This window comes from Betta splendens, chromosome 3 (assembly GCF_900634795.4).
Source record: "Betta splendens chromosome 3, fBetSpl5.4, whole genome shotgun sequence".
Classification (NCBI taxonomy): domain Eukaryota; kingdom Metazoa; phylum Chordata; class Actinopteri; order Anabantiformes; family Osphronemidae; genus Betta; species Betta splendens.
In genome coordinates this window covers 9,851,197-9,871,874 of record NC_040883.2, presented here as the reverse complement: position 1 = coordinate 9,871,874, position 20,678 = coordinate 9,851,197, and the positions used below count along the sequence as shown (strand labels likewise).

The 20,678-nt window shown below is 49.2% G+C and overlaps 1 protein-coding gene across 1 annotated transcript; it reads left to right on the top strand.

Moving 5' to 3' along the window:
- Positions 1–658: 658 nt before the first annotated feature.
- Positions 659–20,420, top strand: fhod1 (formin homology 2 domain containing 1). The gene is made up of 27 exons (XM_029143546.3): positions 659–926; positions 3,013–3,119; positions 4,226–4,290; positions 8,800–8,867; positions 9,013–9,118; positions 9,444–9,538; positions 9,752–9,863; positions 9,935–10,029; positions 10,110–10,253; positions 11,077–11,462; positions 11,804–11,911; positions 12,269–12,361; positions 12,760–12,786; positions 13,611–13,655; positions 14,762–14,928; positions 15,483–15,611; positions 15,751–15,923; positions 16,069–16,626; positions 16,773–16,928; positions 17,016–17,198; positions 17,331–17,450; positions 18,116–18,277; positions 18,357–18,547; positions 18,625–18,817; positions 18,908–19,073; positions 19,159–19,335; positions 19,834–20,420. Exons 1-27 carry the CDS (start codon positions 762–764, stop codon positions 19,911–19,913), a joined length of 4,071 nt encoding a protein of 1,356 aa, XP_028999379.1. The 5' UTR covers positions 659–761; the 3' UTR covers positions 19,914–20,420.
- The last annotated feature ends 258 nt before the right edge of the window (positions 20,421–20,678 follow it).

The following is a 20,678-nucleotide window of genomic DNA, read 5'->3' as shown; positions in this document are numbered from 1 at the left end:
CTTACCGATGATCCTTCCTACCGGTGGCATCAATCTGTATAAATCCTCTTCCCTCTGTAATTAGCGAGTAATGCTTATGGTTAATAATCGATGCGAATGTGTGTGTATGAGTCTATGTGTTACCACTTTTAATCTCGCCTACTTCCTTGTGTGTAACTTTAACCGTGACAGCAATCAAAGAGGGCAAAACAATTTCCCTCTGGCATTAATAAAGTTTTTTTATCTCAAATCTTGAAACTTCGATCAAGTCTAAACTCATCAAACCGGATAATCTAGGATCTCAGCTTCAAAATAAAAGCAGAAGAATTCCAGTCTGGGTTCGTCGCGTGTTTGGATGATGTCGAGTCATTTCAGTTGAAAACTGCAATTACATTAATTGAAATTATGTAATTACTGAAAGAACGACCATATCCAGCATCTGCCAGTTTCAACAATTACACGAACAAAACGTTTATATGTGGTTCGTTTGGGTTTGCGTCCCAGGGAGGCGTTATTCGGGGGAACAGCCTCACTAGCCTCCTGGCGCAGATCAAGCTGGGCGTTTTGATCCGACTCGTTGGGTCCAGAACCATCAGAAAAACGTAGTGAAGGATTTGCAGCACTATTTTATTCTGAAAGGTTGAGCCGGCCGGTGGGGTATAAGTACCGCGAGCAGCCGGAGGAGTCCGGGTCACAGCCACAGCGGCTTCGCTGCGTCTGTAGGCGTGGTACCGCTTGGAGAACGGATCTGTGCCGGCGAGTGCGGACGGGTTGACGCAGTCATGGCCTTCGTCACCTGCCGGGTCCAGTTCTTGGACGACTCGGATCCGTTTATCTGCACAAACTTTCCCGAACCGCGGAGACCGCCGACTGTGGACCTGGTGGAGAACCTGCCGCTCAGCGAGCAGATCGCAGGGATACACAAGCTCCTGGAGGCGCCGCTGAAGGTGGGTCACCGGAACCACGTTGCCTGTCGGACCTTTAACTCTTTTCAACACGCGCGTCGAGTCGAACTGAACCGAACTCAACCGAAAATCGAAACGAACTGAACAGTAACAGCGTAAGAGTAAAACCAAAGAGAGGAACGCAGCAGAATCATGTTCATGGGAATGGATTTTGTTTAGAACTCCGTAGAACCCGACCTAGTGGTGCTTGGTACCGCGCTGGTACAGTAGACTCGCACTGAAAAAAGGAGTCAGGACTTCATGTTTGTGACAAGTCGAGGTCAAATGTTCAAGTCAGTAAGTCAAAGTAAAGTTTACTCTGAGGCTCCTTAACAGCAAGATCAACCAGTAACTGAGCAGAACCTGGTACGGCACCGAACCATCTAGAGCCGGGCCCAATAAATGGGTCCAGTGTGACCCGTTTTTTTCTAGAGCTGTGTCTACTGTGTTACAGTAGTGGAGCCGTTCAGACTGTGCTGCTGCAGCGTGTCGGACCTGATGTTCCACTCGGGACGGAACCAATGGAGACATTCTCATCTGCAATAGATGTTTAATACTGAACAAACTACTGCAGATATGACCCACTGTCGGCAGCAGATGCCTCCGCTGTCCCAGCTGTTGATCAGGTCTCGGTCCCAGTCCACTTATCACACAGGCTAAAGGTCAGCGACGCAGACAGCGTGTATTAGTCAATGGGGTAATGAAGCTGCTGATCTTTTGGATGAAATTGATCCAGAACAGTGGTATCAGCAAATTCCAGTGAGGCGTTTGAGGCCCTGCAGGAATCTTCAGGATCCCAGCCCCAGTAGGTACAGTCCTCACAGACCTCTAATGGTTCCCATCATGCCCTGGGGCTGGACCTCCAGGCTGGTAGGCTCTGAGACCGTGACAGCTCCAGCTTCTCTTTGAGGCTCTGATTTTGTTGAGTGGTGAAGTCGGAGCAGAATGGTTCTGGAGGAAGCGGGTGGGACCTGTAAACAGCAGATAAGCCTGATGGATGGAGGCACGGATGTAATAGGCACAGCAGCATGCAGATAAGAGCTGAACGGGCTTTTCCTGCCGCACATGCCAAGACGCATGTGCTCCAAAACAGCCCATGACCAGTGGTCGGATCAGTACCATGAACCGATGAAACAGGAATGTTGGAATGTCCAGTTTGTCCAGTCGCGGCTCGGTTGAATCAGAGTCCAGTTTCTCTCGCAGTAAGAAGCATCGCTGCTGCCAATGCAGGAGTAAAACCTAAAACTATTAATGACGACAGGTGGTTCCTGAATCACACTTAGCTGAGTGACGGGTTCTGAATGGACCTGCCCCCTGTGGGTGTGTTCACGGGTCCAGGTCGGCTCCTGCCTTTTGAAAAGCTTGAATGAGAGTCGCTCTGTGATGCGAACTACAGTACTGAAGGAATGTGGTTCTGCAGGTCTGAAATGGGCTCAGCATGTCTGCCTGTGCCTCACAGGCTGCTGCTGCTCTAAATAGAGTGGAAGGAGTTCTAGGTTTACCAGAACCAAGCCCGAGAACCAAGCTCACAGGGGCGATGAGATGATCACTAGACCTGTTCAACCCAAACCAGCATCTGTGGGTCGGTTTAAACTCTCAAAGGTTCAGTAGGAGCTGAACCTGCTGGTGGCGGAATCTCACTGTTTTATTGGGCCGACGAGTCCTTCGTCTGGAGGGAGGGAGCGAGCAGTGAGCCGGCACCGGGCTTTGTTCTGGGGAGGAGCGGGTCCAACCTGCCCGGTGGCTCCTCTCGTTTTCTTGTTGGCTTTTATTAGATTTGACCCTGAACTGACAAACACAACACAGACTTAATGAATCACCTGCTTGTTTCACTCCCTCATGTTGACAAGGCTATATTTGGGAACTGGGTTCTAGGAGACGGGAGGTTCTGTCGGGAGGACAGTTGTAGGTTCTTGTCATGACGGATGCTGTGGACGCTTTAGTAAAGAGGGCTCACAGCTCCGTTGGTGCTGAGCTTGTTTCTGCGTCTGATTCTGGGAGGATTCTCTCTAGATGAACAGGACCCAGATCTGTGTTTAGAGCTGCAGGCTGAAATTTTCTGTCCTAACGTTCTGTCTGTCTCTCGCAGCTGGAGGACTGCTCCCTGCAGCTGTCTCCTAGTGGCAGCTACCTGGACCTGGACCTGTCTCTGTCCGAGCAGAGAGACGAGCTGGAGAGTTTCTACGAGGACGTGACGTAAGAACCCGTCTATGAATCATCTCATGTCCACGTGGGTGACGTCATGTGAGCAGGGTCTAATATTACCCGGTAGTAGCGCCGCCTGTAGAACCGGGCTTCCAGATGGGCCGGTGTTCTGCCTGCTACCAGCTGTTATTGCAGCTGTTCACTGCAGTTGTGTCCAAACATCTGCTTTGTGCTGAAACGGCCTGCGTTCGTCTGCTGAGCTCCGCGTTGCTGGAGATCGTCTATGATGCAGATCGATGTTCTGACTCGGCCCGTTTCAGTGTTCTCTCGGCCACCACAGCTTGATGATGTGAAAATAACATGTTTGATTTGCTGCAATGCCAGAACAACCAGCGTCTGTGGAGAGATACAGGCTTTAAAAACAGAACGCTGAAAAATCTCATAATTGTTCCTTTTTTAGTCTGAAGGAGCTCTCTCTCTCTCTCTCTCTCTCTGTCTTCCCCTCTCTCTCTCTGGTTCTCTCTGTCTCTCTCTCTCTCTCTCTCTCTCTCTCTCTCTCTGTCTCTCTCTCTCTCTCTCTGTCTTCCCCTCTCTCTCTCTCTGGTTCTCTGTCTCTGTCTCTCTCTCTCTCTGGTTCTGTCTACCCCTTTCTCTCTGTCTCCCCCCTTTCTCTCTTTTTCTTAGTTTTTCATTCTTTCCATGCCTTCACGCTGTCGTTCTTTCCAAACTGTAATCCCAGCAGGCCTCTGCCTGCCTGCGGCGCTTAATATGGCAACTGTGCTGATCCTGGAGCAGCTCAGAGCACTTCTAGTCATCTTTAACTGTTGTCAGTCAACGTCACATCATCCTGTGACTATGCAGATAAAGTAGGTCCTGCCTGTACAGGCTGTGTCCTGCACGTGACCATAAAGGCCTGTTTTTCAGACAGTTCCAGCTACTTTGCTTTTCCAGGAAGCTTCTTTAGACTAAAAGGAGTTTTCACATATTTCCACAAGATGAAGCAGATTCTTTTGCATGTTCGTCTTCTGATTCTGTTCGTCTCATAGTGCTACATATTGGGTATCGTGTTCTGTCTGTGTGCAAGCCTGTCTTAATGCTGAGTGTACTGGTTTTACTGGTGAGATCCTCTCAGCTTCAACTCTCCTCTTTTTCCACAGGAAAGGAAAGAAGCCCGTCCTGATTCTGAGGACTCAGCTCTCCGTCCGCGTTCACGCCGTCCTCGGTAATTATCTCCTCATTTTTTTTCTTTCCAATGCTTCGTCCTCTGATGACTCAGGGGAAACTTTGCTCTTTGAATCTGTCCACGCTTTGACCACAGCGACATGTCATCCAGAGTCAGCCGGAGTTTTATCCAGAAAACTCAAACCTCCTCTTCAGTCCATCAGTTTTTGTCTTTAGTGTAGTGTTGATTCTCATCACTGTTTAGTTAAAATGCTTTGATGGCGTTCTCTGCTGGTGTGACGTTTCCTGCTCCAAACAGACAGCAACACAAATGTTCCCAGAGGTTCAGCCTTTAACCTTTTGTGATGTAATGTCGGGAGCAGAATCCGTTCTGACGGTGTCTGACATGTTGGACAGACGTTCCCTGTCTGGTGGCTGTGTAACTTTTCCTGGGAACGAAATGACGGACGGGAGCAGCCGATGACTGCTCACACGAGGTCGCATTTAACAATGAGTCACTTTTTAAAGTTAGGTTAGTGTGTCCAGCAGCTGACTCAGCGCTGGAGGTGACGCAAGCGCCACATCAGGCTTTATTGGGGAAACACGGGACAGTGTCCTAACAGTAGCTTAATTCATGGCTTCATATTAAGTTAAAAACTTTTATTATAATTATTCTCAAAGACATGAATTGTCCTCAGTCATGGGCTGAGACCAACCCAGCATTTGATGATCAAAACATGCTAATAATTGTGAGTAGACTGTCTTCTCTGTTGCAGTTTTCCAGCAAAGACCCAGAAGCTCTTATTTTGAAGGAGATCGAGACAGATCCCAAGTCAGCTTCTGGTCACCAGACCTCCCGTTGTCTGAGGGAGTCCGACTCTGATTGTGACTGAGTTCTGCTTATGCACCTGTTTGGCTCAAACCTGTACTGAGGATCCGGTAGTTTTTCATCAGTTTCTTATTGCTGGGTTCGTCCTCCTTCTCCTGACACTGCCCCACCCTTCCTGCCCTGGGGGGACTTCCCAGCGAGCTTCTTCCTCCTCTACGCTTTGGCAGAGAGAGAACGAGCTCAGTGTTTCTGTTGCTGCGTTCAGGGGTAAATGGACATTACAGCTTCTGATGGCTCCTCCTTGTAGGAGTAACTGCAGAAGAGGTGTCCGTGTGTCATCAGTCCTGAAGGTTCTTCTTTAAACCTGCCACCATTTATATCAAAGTAACTTTGTATGTAGAGTGTGTGTGCTCGGGTGTGTGTATGTGTGCGCGGTGGCTCACCTGAAGCAGGTGTGACGTGTGTGTGCTGTCTCACGCAGATTCTGGGTCAGTGGGTGTGAACCTGTCGCGTCCTGACATGACTCAACGCAGACAAAGGAACTGCATTTTCCTGTTGGAAACATTCCCAAAGTTTTAGTTGTTGTCTGCCGTCTCCTTTGGGTTGCAGGTTGGATTCCCCACAAAAGGCTTGAGTCACCTGCTCATGTCGTACTGTTGTGTCATCACTGCAGCGATGACTGTGAACACACAGCTCCGTGTGTCTGTTTGTATTGTCCTCGTCAGCCCTTATGTTTCAAGTCCATTGAACAGTTGTCGTGCGGTTCCGCTCTTGGTTGTGTGCGGCTCGGCTTCAGCTCCAGCCACGGCGTCGCTGTCACGGCCGCGCTGAGAAGCCTGGTGGTGATGGTTGGGAGGTAAAAGCCATCAGCAGCGTGACACTAACAGGAAATACCATGCACTAAGTTTAGCGGGGTCACTTCCTGTCTCTGCAGCATAAACAGGATTCCTTCTGTCTATCGATGGGAACAAAGAAGCAGCGGCTGCAAAAAGGAGCCCTCTGGTCCAACTGGGATTATTGGGTGTTTGCTGGGACCTGTGGCTCCGTAGTTGCTGAGGGGCTTTCAAGGACTTCCAAGAGGAGCTGATCTGACATAGAGTATAGTAGAAGTTCTACCTTTTAAATATAACCAGGAAGGCAGGAATGTCGTAAATCCTCCCTAATTAATTTCCCCTATTTGTTTGTTGATTTGTTTAAGCTCCTACAGTGAGTTTAGGGTTCAGTCGTATGACGTGAGTCATGTGACGCTCACGTTATGAGAGGCTTTTTAGATGGGCAAACAAGCAGCGACGACCGTGAATGTGAGGAAGTGCAGTCAGCGCAGAAGAATGTGCCGCTTCTGGCAGAGGAAGACCCCGAGACGCTTCCTCCTGGGCCTTTCACCTGCTGCAGTGGACCGGGCCTTGGCTGGCGGCCACGTCGCTGAGCGTGGCTCGTCACGGTCCTGTTCTGTGACTCAGCTGCTGATGTCACTGTGATAAGAAAACCTGTTGCTACGTAGCTCACCGCTAAAGGCTGAAATGTTTCACTATGCATGTAGCTACAGGAACACACACACACACACACTTCGGCCCGAGGGCTCAGCAAATGCTCCTCTTTCGATGCCCTCGCGCACATTTGGACAGTGAAATGAGTGTGGTGACCTGTGGAGAGACGCCTGCCCCAACAGGTTCTGAACACCCAGAGCCAACAAACCAGCCGAGGTTCCGCCCCCTCGGACGGTTGCGTGGCGACAGGCTGCAGCCCTGTCCTCAGGTGTGGCCTAGCAGACGCTCGGCATCACTGGAGAAGTCCCATCTGTGGGTGACGGCTGCGTCAGGGTTCGGTTCTGCTGTTCTGTTTGGTTACTGGTTCAAATTGTATTTAGCAGCTTCACTGTTCACATCTCTTTTCCTGTAGGGATTCTTGATTTTTAGAGGTTTTGAAGCTCGGCCAGTGACCTTTTGTCACAGAGCAGCGTCTTTATACAATAGTTCAGTGTTTCTACAGGATCCGAACTCAAGGACTCGCTGTTGGACCATGTTTAACATATTCCTAATAAACTCAGGATGTTTGTATCTGTTTGACAAGATAAAAACAGAGTCCGCTTGTGTCCTGACACGTCCGGATGTGGAGATGGACACTTGGTAACTGATGGACAACCGTTCCACAGTGTCTTATAGCAAAAAGACGAGCGTCTGTCTATAAGTCTGTTTGTAACATGTCCTGACCATCCACACGCTTCTTGTCTTCACACAGTAGTTAATGTGTAGTTTAAAGTTTAGGACTATGAAACCGTTGTTAATGTTTGCTACCTGCTCCTGAGGATGAAGCGGCGCTGAACTCCTACCAAACCCTCATATTTCAGCTCCGACAGGACGCTAATGGAGCTGAAACTGATGAAACTGAAGCTGTAGAAAGTGAAACACAGTCTGATTCAGTCTGTCCTTTAACAGACGTGGGGCAGATTCCACACACTGCTCTGTCTCTGGTGTCTCCTGTGACATGTATTCAGTCATCTGACACCAGGCTTTGAAAGCTTCGTCATGACCTCATAATAACTACCTGCTATTTCTGCTGCAGGAGAAGCTGTGACACCACAGCAGCTGCCTCACACAACAAAGGGCCAGTTCAGTGCTTCAGGGAGTCTCTTTGTCTGATCACGGTCGGGGTTCTGACTTTGATGGACCCGTCCAGCACCAATACAGCATATGCTATGAAGCGGATGTAGACGTGATGATGTGACCTCTGTCTGTCGTGGTTCCCATGTCTGATTGTCATCCTGCAGATGTGCAGCCAAATGCTTTTGCTACTGTTTCCTGCTAGAGATGTTGCACAATAAGAGCTGATGGATCCGGACTGAGTTTGTTTATTATTTTTTTGCGTGCACGCGCGCGTGTACGTGTGTTTGCCTTTTGGCCTAGAGTTTCCTCGTCTAAAAGTCTGTCTTGTCTCATCTGAAGCTGAGTCAGTTGTAGAATGAGATGAGAACTATGTACTGGAGCTGGATAAAGGAGAACCTCACCCTCCTCAGCAGACCACCCCGGTTCCTGCTAAAGGTCACGGTCTAAAGCCAACAGAACCACATCCCCTGCATGAAGCTGCTATGAGACACAGAGGCCAAAACCAGGAGTCCAGCTTCACCAGAGGAGCTGGACTGGTTCAGTCCTCTGGTTTCTTCCTTCTGTACAGCAATCATGGGAGTATTTTGGTGATGCAGCTGCTGGTAACCACGGTGACCTGGGAGGACTTGTGTTTCCTCTGTGTTTCCATGACTGCTGTGACACCTATGGGCGCTTGTTAGTGTATTTGTATGTTTCTGTTTCATATCCTCATTTTTGATTTGTATGTTGGAGTCATTTTCTTATGAATCTTTTTTAAATTAAACAAACTGTCCAGGGAGCTTGGAGTCTCATGCTGCTACCTGTAGTTGTCAGTGTTTTACTCAATCTTCTCTTTCCAACAGTTTTGTTTGTTCTGAAAGTCCATGACCTGTGAGCAAGCAAGAAACTGTTTTATTCCTTTCTGGACACCTCAAACACACAGAACCTCCTCTTCGTCTGGGCCAGCGGAGCCACAGCTCAACAGCCTTGTTTGACTCAGCTGATGATAATGATGATGATGATGGAACAGCTGTCCTGTCTAATGCAGCAGAAAGTACTAAATCCTCACAGAGGAACCGTCCACCGCTGGTGGAGTCACTGGTGTCTGACTCCACGCTGACTCTGGGTTTAATGAACTTCCTGTGTTTGTGTGTTTCAGAGAAGCTGTACAACTCTCAGGGTCCAGAACTCAGACGGTCTCTGTTCTCTCTCAAACAGCTGTTCCAGGTTAAACACACACTGTCATCACATTAGAATCCACTCGGCATCAAAACAAACTAATATTAATATTGTTAGTATTGCAGCTAAGGCTCCAGTTGTTTCTTCACTGTGCTGCCGTGTGAAGTTGCACGTGTCTGTTTGGTCTCTATAGGATGATAAAGACCTGGTTCCAGAGTTCGTGGCATCTGAAGGTTTGACGTGTTTCATCAAAGTTGGAGCAGAAGCTGACCACAACTACCAGAACTACATTCTGAGAGGTGAGAGGACACATTGAGCCCTCAGGTGGTACACGATGCACATCACTCTAACAGGGTCATTGGTTCTGGTGGGTTTTAACACATGAAGCTGCTGTTGCTTAATGTTCAGAGGCTGTAAATCCTAATTACTATGGTCACTTAAATCAAACCATGTCAGAAGTCAATCTCCAATCTACTCGCAGCTTGTAGTCGTGTCACCAACCGCATGGTTCAGGACTAAAGTCTTATTTCAGAGACAGTTGATGTCTGGGCTCCACAGGTTCTGTTCTCTGATTCAGCAGCTCTTCCTGAATCCTTCATTGCGTTCCTCTGCCTCTGTCTTTAGCTCTCAGTCAGATAATGCTATTTGTGGACGGGATGAACGGAGTCATAAATCACAAGGAGACGGTGCAGTGGCTCTACACGCTGACAGGAAGTCTGGTGAGTCCACAGAACCCAGAGTCCCGGAAAATAACTACAGATTTGACTTGTGCTGCACCTAGTCGGTTTGGTACAGACACAAAACTTAACCTTCCCTCCATGATGTAGCTTTTACTTAAGAGTGAAGTGTTGTTTATAAGAGCCTGTAGACCTCAGGGTTGAGCTGTGGCGCCACCTGTTGGACACAGACTGAACATATTTCTCCTGCTTTAGTCTCGCCTGGTGGTGAAAACTGCCCTGAAGCTGCTCATCGTGTTTGTCGAGTACGCCGAGTCCAACAGCGCCCTGCTCATCAAGGCCGTGGACGTGGTGGACACACGCAGAGGTAAACGCGGGGCTGTAAAGGGAGCAGACTTGGCTGTAGGCTTCCTCCTAACAACCCGCCGTGTGCTGTAGGCGTGAGTCCGTGGAGCTATGTGATGGAGGTTCTGCAGGAGAGGAACGGTTCCGACACCGAGCTGCTCATGTTTGCCATGACTCTCATCAACAAGGTAACGGTCTAGTGTGAAACTCTGACGCAGTCGCTGACAGTCGCCCGATTTCTCAGCTTGTGCTGTGTTTTTTTTTTTAGGTTCTGGCAGCGCTGCCTGACCAGGACTCCTTCTACGACGTGACGGACAGTCTGGAGCAGCTGGGGATTGAGACAGTCATCCAGAAACACATGAAGAAGACGGGTACAGAACCAGAACTCAGGGCCCAGTTCAGCATCTATGAGGTACTATTGCTGTAGTACTATGATGCACAGGAGTCCTATTAATGTAATACTATTTCTGTAGTACTTCTGTGTAGTACTACAGAAATAGTATGCTACTGTAGTACTACCAGTCAAAACACTGGGGACGTGATTGGCTGAAGCTCCACGCATGGATGACTTCGTAGCTCATGCATTCTTCAGAAACCAACCAAACTTTGCCCCTCCCTTTCCCTCTGAGGCCCAAAGGCCGCTCCACGCCTTTGTCTCCTCCAGGCTGGACTACTGTAGTGCACTCCTCATTGGGATCGCTGGCAAGAGCCTTCAGAGCCTTCCAGCACTTTTAAAACAGCGCTGCCAGGATTCCTATGAGGGTGCGGACATTTGAGCACATCACATCCTCCGGACACTTCACTGGCTTCTCATCCACCTTTGCTTTACTTACCAACTGGTGCATCCATGAGAATGCCTCACAATATCTCTAAAGAACTCCTCAAGCCACAATCTACAACAAGGGACCTTCGCTCTACAAATATCGTCTTTGGAACCCAGGACCAAACTGCATACAATGGGGGATTGAACTTTCTCAGTAGCCGCTCCACGGATCTGGAATGCCCTAGTTTAAAATACTTTCTCTTCAGAAAAAGCATATTAATAGGACCGTCATCTTTCTATTTTATTTATGTTTTACTCATGGGACTGTCTTTTTACTTATGTGTTAATGTTTTGTCGTCCACATGTTTTATTCTTTTTAATTTCTTGTGTAGCACTTCAATATTTGCTTACAAATGTAAGGTGCTTTAGAAAGAAAATTATTATTATTGTTGTTACTACTGTTTTGTTGCAGGTGGCTCTGAAGCACGAAGATGGGGAAGTGGACGACTCATCGCTCCACCTCCGTAAGGAGAGGAGAAAGGCCACAGGGGAGCAGGAAGGACGAAGGAGACGCCGCTCATCCAGTCAGAACCTCCCAGACCTGCTGCCATCCTCAGCGGGCTCCTCCCGCTCCGCATCTCCCACTACACACCTGTCTCCCACCAGCACAGACCCCGCTGGATCCGGTCCTAGCCCCACATCGGGTCCCGGCAGCAGGCCTTCATCTCCGCTGACCTCTGATTCCAGCAGCTCTGCCTGCAGTCCGGCCGGGTCCAAAAGAGGTTCTCCTGTGCCCCCTCAAACTGCCTCCAATGGTACCGTGTCCACAGACCAGGACACAAAGACCCCGTCCAGTCCGTAAGTTCAGTCTGATCATACTCAAAGATTGGGCACAGACCAACTTAACTTGATCCCTGTGCAGTAAAATCCAGGAGAACCTGGATAATCTCCTGGACTCTGACTCTGGACCCTCTCTGCTCGCTGAGATTCACTTTTGAGGGGAGGGAACATTTGTGCTCATCTCCATGTGCCCCCCCCCCCCCCCCCCCCCCCCCCCCCCCCCCCTGCATGCCTGTCTGGGATCTGGTTCTTCTGGTCTTGGGTCATTTGGTGCTTTATGGTCTGCTTCTAAACCCTGGTGTTTTCCTCCTTATGTTTTTTTCCGTTATTCCGGTGCTGTGGTCTGTTCCGGCCACCAGGGGTCGCTCTTTTCTCAGTCACCACATGTCGGCTCTGGGTCTGAGCAGAAAGTCCAGGCTCTTCTCCAAATCCAGTTCTATCTCTGAAGAGTCTTCATCCGTCTGCAGGTCTGTAACACTGAGGCCAACCTCAGAGTGCTAACTGGACTAACAGTTGAGGACCTCCATTGACATAATGCCTTCCCTAGCCCCTTACCCTAACCATTAAAACTAAAGTCAGACATTGTTCTAATCTGAACCAAAACTCAATACTAACCTCAGCCCTAAAATCATATATTAAACCTCAAACAGGCCAAGAAGTGAGGAACAGCCAAAATGTCCTTACTTTGTCAAATTGTCCTCACTTTGGTAGGAAAATATATCTTTTGGTTCTCACTTCGATGGATGCAAGACACACGCACACACAGTTGTCCAGCGTTGGCATGAACTCTCAGGGTGTTTACTCTCTTTGTCTCTGTGTTGCAGCCCGTCCTCCCCAGATCTCTCTCTCCAGGACAAGTCCTCTCAGTTGAACTCGGAGCAGCCGACCAGCAAGACGGAGACTAAACCCAGTTTCAAGTAAGTGCAGCTGATGGGCTTGGCTGAGTGGTAACCATGGTGACGTGGCTATGGTGAAATGGGCAAATTGGTTTGTGGTTTCTTGTTATCTCTGGGTTGGTCTCATGGATCATGCTCCATGGGTTAGTTCAGTTTTTCATTGTTTATCTCATGACGTCTGATTTTTTTTTGGGATCCTTTCTGTTATGTTATTTTGTTTTTGTTGAATCATCTGTGTTTTTTAATGTACATTTCACTGACTATCTTTTATTTAACGTCTAGCTGTAATCCAGGCTTCTGTCTGGTTTTCACGTTCTCTCTCTTTCCTACTGTAACTTCAGAATGTTTTGTTTCTTACTCTAATCTTTCACTTTCTCACATCTTCATTTGTCTTCCTCTCCTCCCTTATTCCACCTCAGCTCTGAGGAGGAGGATCAGCCCTACTGGTGAGTACACTCTCCCTCCGCCGCCTCCTCCTCCTCCTTCCTCCTCCTCCTCCTCCTCCTCCTGATGCTGAGCTCAGCATAAAAGAACACTTCTTGATGCAACTATTTTGTTTTGTATTCAAACTCTGTATTGGATCTGATGCAGCTTCTGGTACAGGTTCTACAGCACATGGATGTATCGGTAAAGAAACATATAAATACTACAGTATTTATATAGCTTTGAGTGGTCCCCACCACCACCAAGGCCACAAATAGACAAGAGTGGTATCTAAACAACGGTGTGTGTGTGTGTGTGTGTGTGTGTGTGTGTGTGTGTGTGTGTGTGTGTGTGTGTGTGTGTGTGTGTGTGTGTGTGTGTGTGTGTGTGTGTGTGTGTGTGTGTGTGTGTGTGTGTGTGTGTGTGTGTGTGTGTGTGTGTGTGTGTGTGTACGTGTTTTTCCTTCGGCATGGGGACAATAAACCATGTTTTTGCTAACAAGGTGAGGACACTGCGACTATGTGGCGACACTTGGCGGGTCCCCACCAGTCCAAAAGCTTTTTTTGAGGGTCAAGATTTCATTTTAGGGCTGAGATTAGAATTGACTTTCAGTTCAGATTAGAGCAAAAAATAGACGTCTGCCTTTTTATTTGTGATGGTTAGGGTAAGGGGCTAGGGAAGGCATTATGTCAATGGGGAGTCCCCACGTTGAGGTGTGTGTGTGTGTGTGTGTGTGTGTGTGTGTGTGTGTGTGTGTGTGTGTGTGTGTGTGTGTGTGTGTGTGTGTGTGTGTGTGTGTGTGTGTGTGTGTGCGCATCCAGCTCAGCTCTGTATTGTGTCTCTACAGCTCAGATGACTGTAATATGGACAAACCTGTTCTGAGGAAGTTTGCGTAAGTACTGCCTCAGCCCCACTGCATGCTGGGAGCTGGAGGGAGGACAGTGTTGGTCTGGTGCTGGTGCAGCCTGGTGGTGGGTTTGGTGTTGTTTGAAGTGTTTGTAATTTTTTGCCTGTCTTCTTCAGGTATGGTTGTGAAGTGAACTTTACTGCCCTCATCAGACTTGCGTTCTGATTATGGTGTTTGTCCCTTAAAACCTTTAACTCAAAAGCTCGGACCATTGGAAAAGACCTGAGACAGTTCAGAGTGTTTCCAACCACAGAATCCACCCTGTCTCCGTCTGTCTGCTGCGGTTTACACCACAACAATAGATAGTTATATATAATAGTTCTGCAGAGTTTTCACTGTGGTTGTTGGAGTTTCATGTCTTCAGATCTGGAGCTCTAACGGCTTCGGTATTTGTGTGTACTGAATGATATGACTGCTGAACAGTAGCTGCAGTGGGGAAGCAAGTTTAGTTTTTTGTTTTTTTTCTGCTTTGTTGTGCAGTGTTACATAATATACTTGAGTGTTTCTGTTCTGGTACTGTCACTGGTAAGCCATAGTTTTAAAATAGCATACCTTTTATTAGTGCCACAATGGAGAGATTTCTTCAGGCAGCCACACTAGCCACGCTAAAGCTACACACACAGTAGCACACAGTAAAAGTGGAAACTGGGATTTTTTTCATCTATGCATCAGGACAAGTAAGGTTGAAGAACAGCCGGTGAGACTGTAAAGTGGGGCGGGGGGTATCTACAGTTTCTGGTGGCAGTGCTGGAGGATGTTGAGCAGGTTCTAACACAGAGACCACCTCAACCAGGGCGGAGGGTCTTGAGGGAGTCTGTCTCCTCCCTCCACTGACGAGACTGGGTCCCGTCACTGCACGTCAACGTACAAGTTCCTCCCAGAACAGACAGAACAGCTACAATGTTTGTGTGTGTTATCGTTGGTGTGTTTGACTATGAACAATCTGCTGAAATGCATTTTTGTTTTGTTGAAATCTTGTTGGTTTCTGATTTGATTTTAGTCTGGCTTCACTTCTTGATCTGACAAGAAGAAAACTCCTCCTCCTTTTGCGACCTCTTCATGACATCTTCCTGTTCAATTCCGCCCTGCAGAGACACCTTCCTGCACCGCCTGGCAGCCACACAGTGGGAGAAGAAGCGGAGGAGCAGACATCTGAGCCAGGCCAGGCTGTCCACAACTGATGACATCATAACCCCAAGCCCAGAGCCGGCATCAGAGAAGGGCGGCGATGTCTCAGCGGAGGAGTCGAAGAGTCCCGGTGAGTGCTCAGATTAATCAGAATGACAGAAGTCTCAACAAATGCTTACCTTTCAGTCTAAAGAACAGTGTATGTCTGCAGTCCGGGCACCAAATGATCCAACTCCCAGAGTGAGCCACGTAACGAGCGCCGCTGCAGCATTCAGACTGAGCCCCAGGAGTCTGTTAGTCAGCTGCTTGTGTGGACACTCGGGCTCAAGATGGTTAGGAAGCAGTGAAGTGGGTTCTACAGAGGACCCGTTCTGTTTCACTGCATAAAAGGTCTGCAGGTGTGTAGCGTCATGCTCATAACCTGTGTCAGCAGATCTGGGTGGACTGGGCAGAATTTAGCTCAGCTGCGTCACTGCTGCGATGACGATGATCCCACACAAACAAATACTTTTATTGTTTGTGGCTTTAATTCTTCCTTCCATATCTCAGTCCTGTTACCGTCTAAGTTCTGACCAGAACCAAGCCAAACCCTAGTTATTGATGTTCCGCATTCTGAAAATCATAGGGGAAGGTGTGTATTAGGCGTCGCTGTGTGTTTAAATCTCCAACATGTTTTGTGTGCAGCTCCGTTGGTGCAGCGTCAGTGCAGCACCTTGTCCAACGATAAGAGGTTTCTGCTGGACATGCTCTTCTCCAAGATGAGCCCAGCAGCTGCTGCTTCAGGATCAGAGGGAGAAGCCAGCTTCCAGCCCAGTAAGAGAACCAAACATTTGTCCTGAAGGTTACAAAAACACGATCCACAGGAAACTGTTCCAGATTTACTAATCTTCTGCACTTACGAGCCTGATTTTCTGGTTCTGGAAATGAGACCCAGTGTTTTTCTCCTCCTCAGGTTGTGGGGACCCAGGTGGTCGGGGTCTGGTGCTGGATCGTCTGTCTGACCTCAGAGCACATTCAGATGAGTCCTCCAGCGCCAGCCTGGCAAAAGCCTCCCTGAGGACGGAGCTAGAGGGTCTGGAAGGTTCTGCTCAGGCAGCACGGGCCCGACTCGCTGAAGAGACGCAGGTCCGAGTCTTGCAGCAGTTGCCCTTATAGCCATCGTTCAGATTTTTATTAGACAGCAATGTAGTTTGTGTTCAACTGCCAGTAAGTTAAAACGACCCTCCATATGTGGTGATGAAGCTGATCACATCGTCTCCTGCACCATCAGAACCAGCGCCTTCGGCACCAGTCCACCGTGGACACCGAGACCAACTCCCAGTGGCCGGAGTTGACCCCACCCACTCCTCTGGGCCCCAAGGCCCCAGCTGATGCCTGGGACCAGCTGCAGCCCAGCTCTGACGCCCTGCGCATCAAAGACCTGGACTTCTCAGACCTGCTGGACGAGGAAGACGTGGACGTCTTGGACATGGACACCTTCGACTCCTCCTCCCGCTTATCTGGGATCCCTCCCCCTCCTCCTCCCCCCCCCCCACCACCACCGCCGCCACCTCCTCCCCCACCTCCTCCCCCACCTAGCGGCATAGCCCCTCCTCCACCACCGCCCCCCCCTCCACCAGGTGCACCGGCTCCCTCGTTTCTGGCAGCGTCTCAGAAGAAGAAGAAACTGGTGAAGTTGTTCTGGAAGGAGCTGAAGCAGGCGGATGGGCCTCAGAAGTGTCGGTTCGGTCAGGGAACAGTGTGGGCGTCTCTGGACAAGGTGGCTGTGGACACCATCCGCCTTGAACACCTGTTTGAGTCCAAAGCCAAGGAACTGGCTATTTCCAAGGTAACCAGACAATTTGCTCTGAACAGTGTCATAAGGTAGCGTTTAAACTTTAACATCTGCTCTGTCTCTAATGGAAAATAACAAATAAATAATAAAGCACTGTATTCTGTTGACAGCTTCATTAACATCTGTGTGTGTATGACTAGAAAGGACCTGAAACGAAAAAGGCTGAGATTCTGGTTCTGGACTCGAAGCGCAGTAATGCCATCAACATCGGTATGACGGTCTTGCCGGCCGTTCACGTCATCAAGACGGCCATCCTCAACTTTGATGAGTTTGCCATCAGCAAAGAGGGAATTGAGGTAAAGACACGTGAACATCAGAGCTTCCCAGCCTGTGGTTTATTTGGACGGAACCAGGTCAAGCTGACCCATTTTTGTTTTGAGCAGAAGATCCTGACCATGACCCCCACGGAAGAGGAGAAGCAGAAGATCCAGGAGGCCCAGCTGGCCAATCCTGATGTGCCTTTGGGCACAGCGGAGCAGTTCCTCTTCAGCCTAGCCTCCATTAGCGCCCTGGTCCCCCGCCTGCAGCTCTGGGCATTCAAGCTCAACTACGAGTCTCTGGAGAAGGTAACGTGGGGCGAGCTTAGCTCAAGCTCATTTCCTGCTTTCCAGCATGTCCTCCTGTAGCTGTTCCTGTGGTGCAGCAATGGCACCACGTGGGTTCAGTAGAGTTTTCACTGGTGGTGTCGCCCCCTGCAGGAGATTGCTGAGCCCCTGTTCGACCTGAAGCTAGGCATGGAGCAGCTGGCCTCCAACCAGACCTTTAAGAGGATCCTGGCAACGCTGCTCGCCATCGGAAACTTCCTCAACGGCTCCAACGTGAGAACACAAAGCTCAACATGTGATTCATCGCTTTTCATTAGGAAGGAATGTGAACATAGAAACAGAGAGCACGCGCACACATGCACACGCACACACACATTATGACAAACTTGATTCCAGTGTTCGGTCAGTGATGTTGGTAGAACCAGCTCCAGGTCGTGCTCATTTAAAGGACTCCTGCTGGTGATAATGACACAGTAGCTACACTGTAAAAGGTGGGAACGGAGTCTAATCACACTCAGCGCTGAGTTATAACCGCCTGCTTAGGAGTGGGGAGGCCCCTGTTTGAGTGTGCTGCTCACGTTGCTCTTCTGCAGTCGTGCTCAGAATCACGGTGAGAACTTGTCGTTCACGCTCCTTCTTCTCAAACGGACGCTAACGCACAGCTGGTTTGCAGTGATATCTGTAGCTCAGCGTGTTTGTGATCTGTACGTGTATCCACACTGCGTTTAACGTGTAGTTCAGTCCAACTAAGTAACTGTTGCGAGGCAGACTTTGGTTGAGTCGGCCTGATGTTTCCCTCTGCGCATTCACTTAACTGAGCTGAGATCTTCATAAACACAGATTAGATGTAAACACAAGCGGACTGAGATGTGCAAACAGAGGATGAAGCTGAATCTGTGTTTAGAGACGACAGCTTTAACTGCCGCCTCTGTGTCCAGGCTAAAGGCTTCGAGCTGAGTTACCTGGAGAAGGTGGTGGAGGTGAAGGACACGGTCCATCGTCAGTCTCTGCTGCATCACACCTGCAACCAGGTGGTGGAAAATGCCCCAGAATCCACAGACGTCTACTCGGAGATCCCCGCCATCACTCGATCTGCCAAAGTAAAGACCTGCTTCCTGTTCTGTCTCCGTCTGATCGGGCAACGAGCAGGTGGTGACCTGCTGAGTGCTCTTCCTGCAGGTGGACTTTGAGCTGCTCTCAGAAAACCTGGCCCAGCTGGAGAAACGCTGCAAAGCATCATGGGACAACCTGAAGGTGGTCGCCAAACATGAAACCAAGGCAGCGCTGAAGAACAAGATGACGGAGTTCCTGAAGGACTGCACCCAGAGAATCCTCATCCTGAAGGTCGTCCACAGGCGGGTCATCAACAGGTCGGGGGAGCGCGGTCCATTTCCCTGCACGTGATTTATTTGCTGACATTCACTGACGACCTCCTCTCCTTCTGCAGGTTCCACTCCTTCCTGCTGTTCCTGGGTCAGCCGTCTTCCTCGGTCAGAGACATTAAAGTCACTGCTTTCTGTCGCATCATCAGCGAGTTCTCTCTAGAGTATCGAACCACCAGAGAGCGGGTCCTTACTCTCAAACGGAAGCGGGCCACCCACCGAGAACGGACCAAGACCAGAGGCAAGATGATCACTGAGGTAAAGCCGTGGCTGAGCTCCACAGAACCAGCTGTCGGTCAGTAGAACCGCAGCTGAGATTAAAAACTATTTTTGTCCCCCTCCTCACAGACAGAGAAGTTTTCTGGGGCCGTGTGTCAGGAGGACAGCCCCACCCCAGTGTCCACCATGTCCGACGTGGGCCAGGAGGAGGAGCACGAGAACATGAAGAACCTGCTGATCAGCACCAGGGACTCTATGGATCAGACAGGCATTCGGCGCTCAAGGGCCGTTCGCAGTAAGACTCTGATCATTTCCGAAACTTTCTCCCTGAGTTTGCGAACAGCCAATATGATTCCGTCTGACTTTCTGGTCGTCTTCAGGTCTGGGCAGGGTGAGTCCATGTGTCATGTCGGTAGCCAAAGAGGACGGGACCAACTCCCACGACGACGCCACAGACGAGATCATGGATCGACTGGTTAAGTCTGTAACCCAGAACCCTTCGGACCGACCGTCCAGTCCCAAGACCCGTAAACGGTCCAGACTCAACAGGAAGTCCAGTGAGTACCAAGTTACCAGGAACACATCAGAATTAACAGCATCAGGTGTTGCGACGTTCAGTCGACCCGTTAAGCACAGACTTCCCAGCATGCAGTGCGCCCTGTTCTGGTCAGGGTCCGTGGACTTGTTCTTCCTGGTTCAGGCATGGTGTGTAGTGACACTACGGCAGCTATGTGTCCAAAACAGGCTGATATCAGTGTTTTCACTTCCTCAGTAAATCCTCAGATGTTTGGGTTAAAATTTAGATTAAAGGCGTCAGCAGCAACTCTCATCCTGGCCCAAACCGCTTCACACGGTCTGACCCAGTTAAACAGAACCTACACACAGAAGACCAGTTTAACAATGAATAGCTGAAAAATCAAGTCCACATCTTTTGCTGTAAATGAAGTTCAACTTTCTGATGCACTGACAGAACCTGATGCCTGTGTCTGTCGTGTGCTGACCCACTACAGCAAACCCTGAGTCCAGTTGGTCCACTAACCGTGTCTGTGTTGCAGTGAGGAGGACTCTGAAGAGTGGTCTCACTGTGGACGTGGTCCAGGCTCTGGGGCTCAACAAGACCGGAGAGAAAGTCTGAGCTGGACTCTACTGATCCACCGAGACCATGTTTGGACAGAACCATGGATCGGTGTCTGCGGAGGCTGGCTTGTTCACAACAGATCCATCACATTTGAACCAGAACACATCAGGACGATAGAAGCTTCAAATTGTATTTATGAACATTATAAACTTTTCACAGCGAGACGCCAACGATCTTCACTTTACACACAAAGTCTTTATTTCACGTTCACTAATGTTCACAGCAATGAGTTCTCGATGTTTCTCTGATTTAACTTATTCACTGAAGGGAACTGCACATGGAGGTGATGATGTTTTGGTTTGACCCAAACTGAAGCCAACCCGGGTTTCACAAAGGTACAGCAGCGAGTGTGCGTGCGTGTGTGCGTCTTTTAACCTGACAGACCTGAACGTTGACGGTTTTAACTAGCACCACCAGGTGTTGCTAAATTAGCACCACCAGGTGTTGTGCTGATGTGAAGTGCTGAGGATGAAATGAACCAATAAAGTGTTTTCATTAATTTCAGAGGTTTCTCAGTTCTTCCTGTTATGACGGGTCTTTTGATGATAACAGCTCAGCAGCACGGTTTAAGCAGACATTAGCTCCGTGTCCACGTTGGCTTCCTCGGTGAGGTGTTCAGGTGCACTGTGCTTTTCCGTTTTACATTGACCTGAATATTCACACCAGGAGTCGGACATGTGGTTCACCAACACCTAAAATGCGGATGCACCACTGGACTAATCAGTCTCTGCTGTAGTAATGTGGTAAATTATGGTTCTGAGA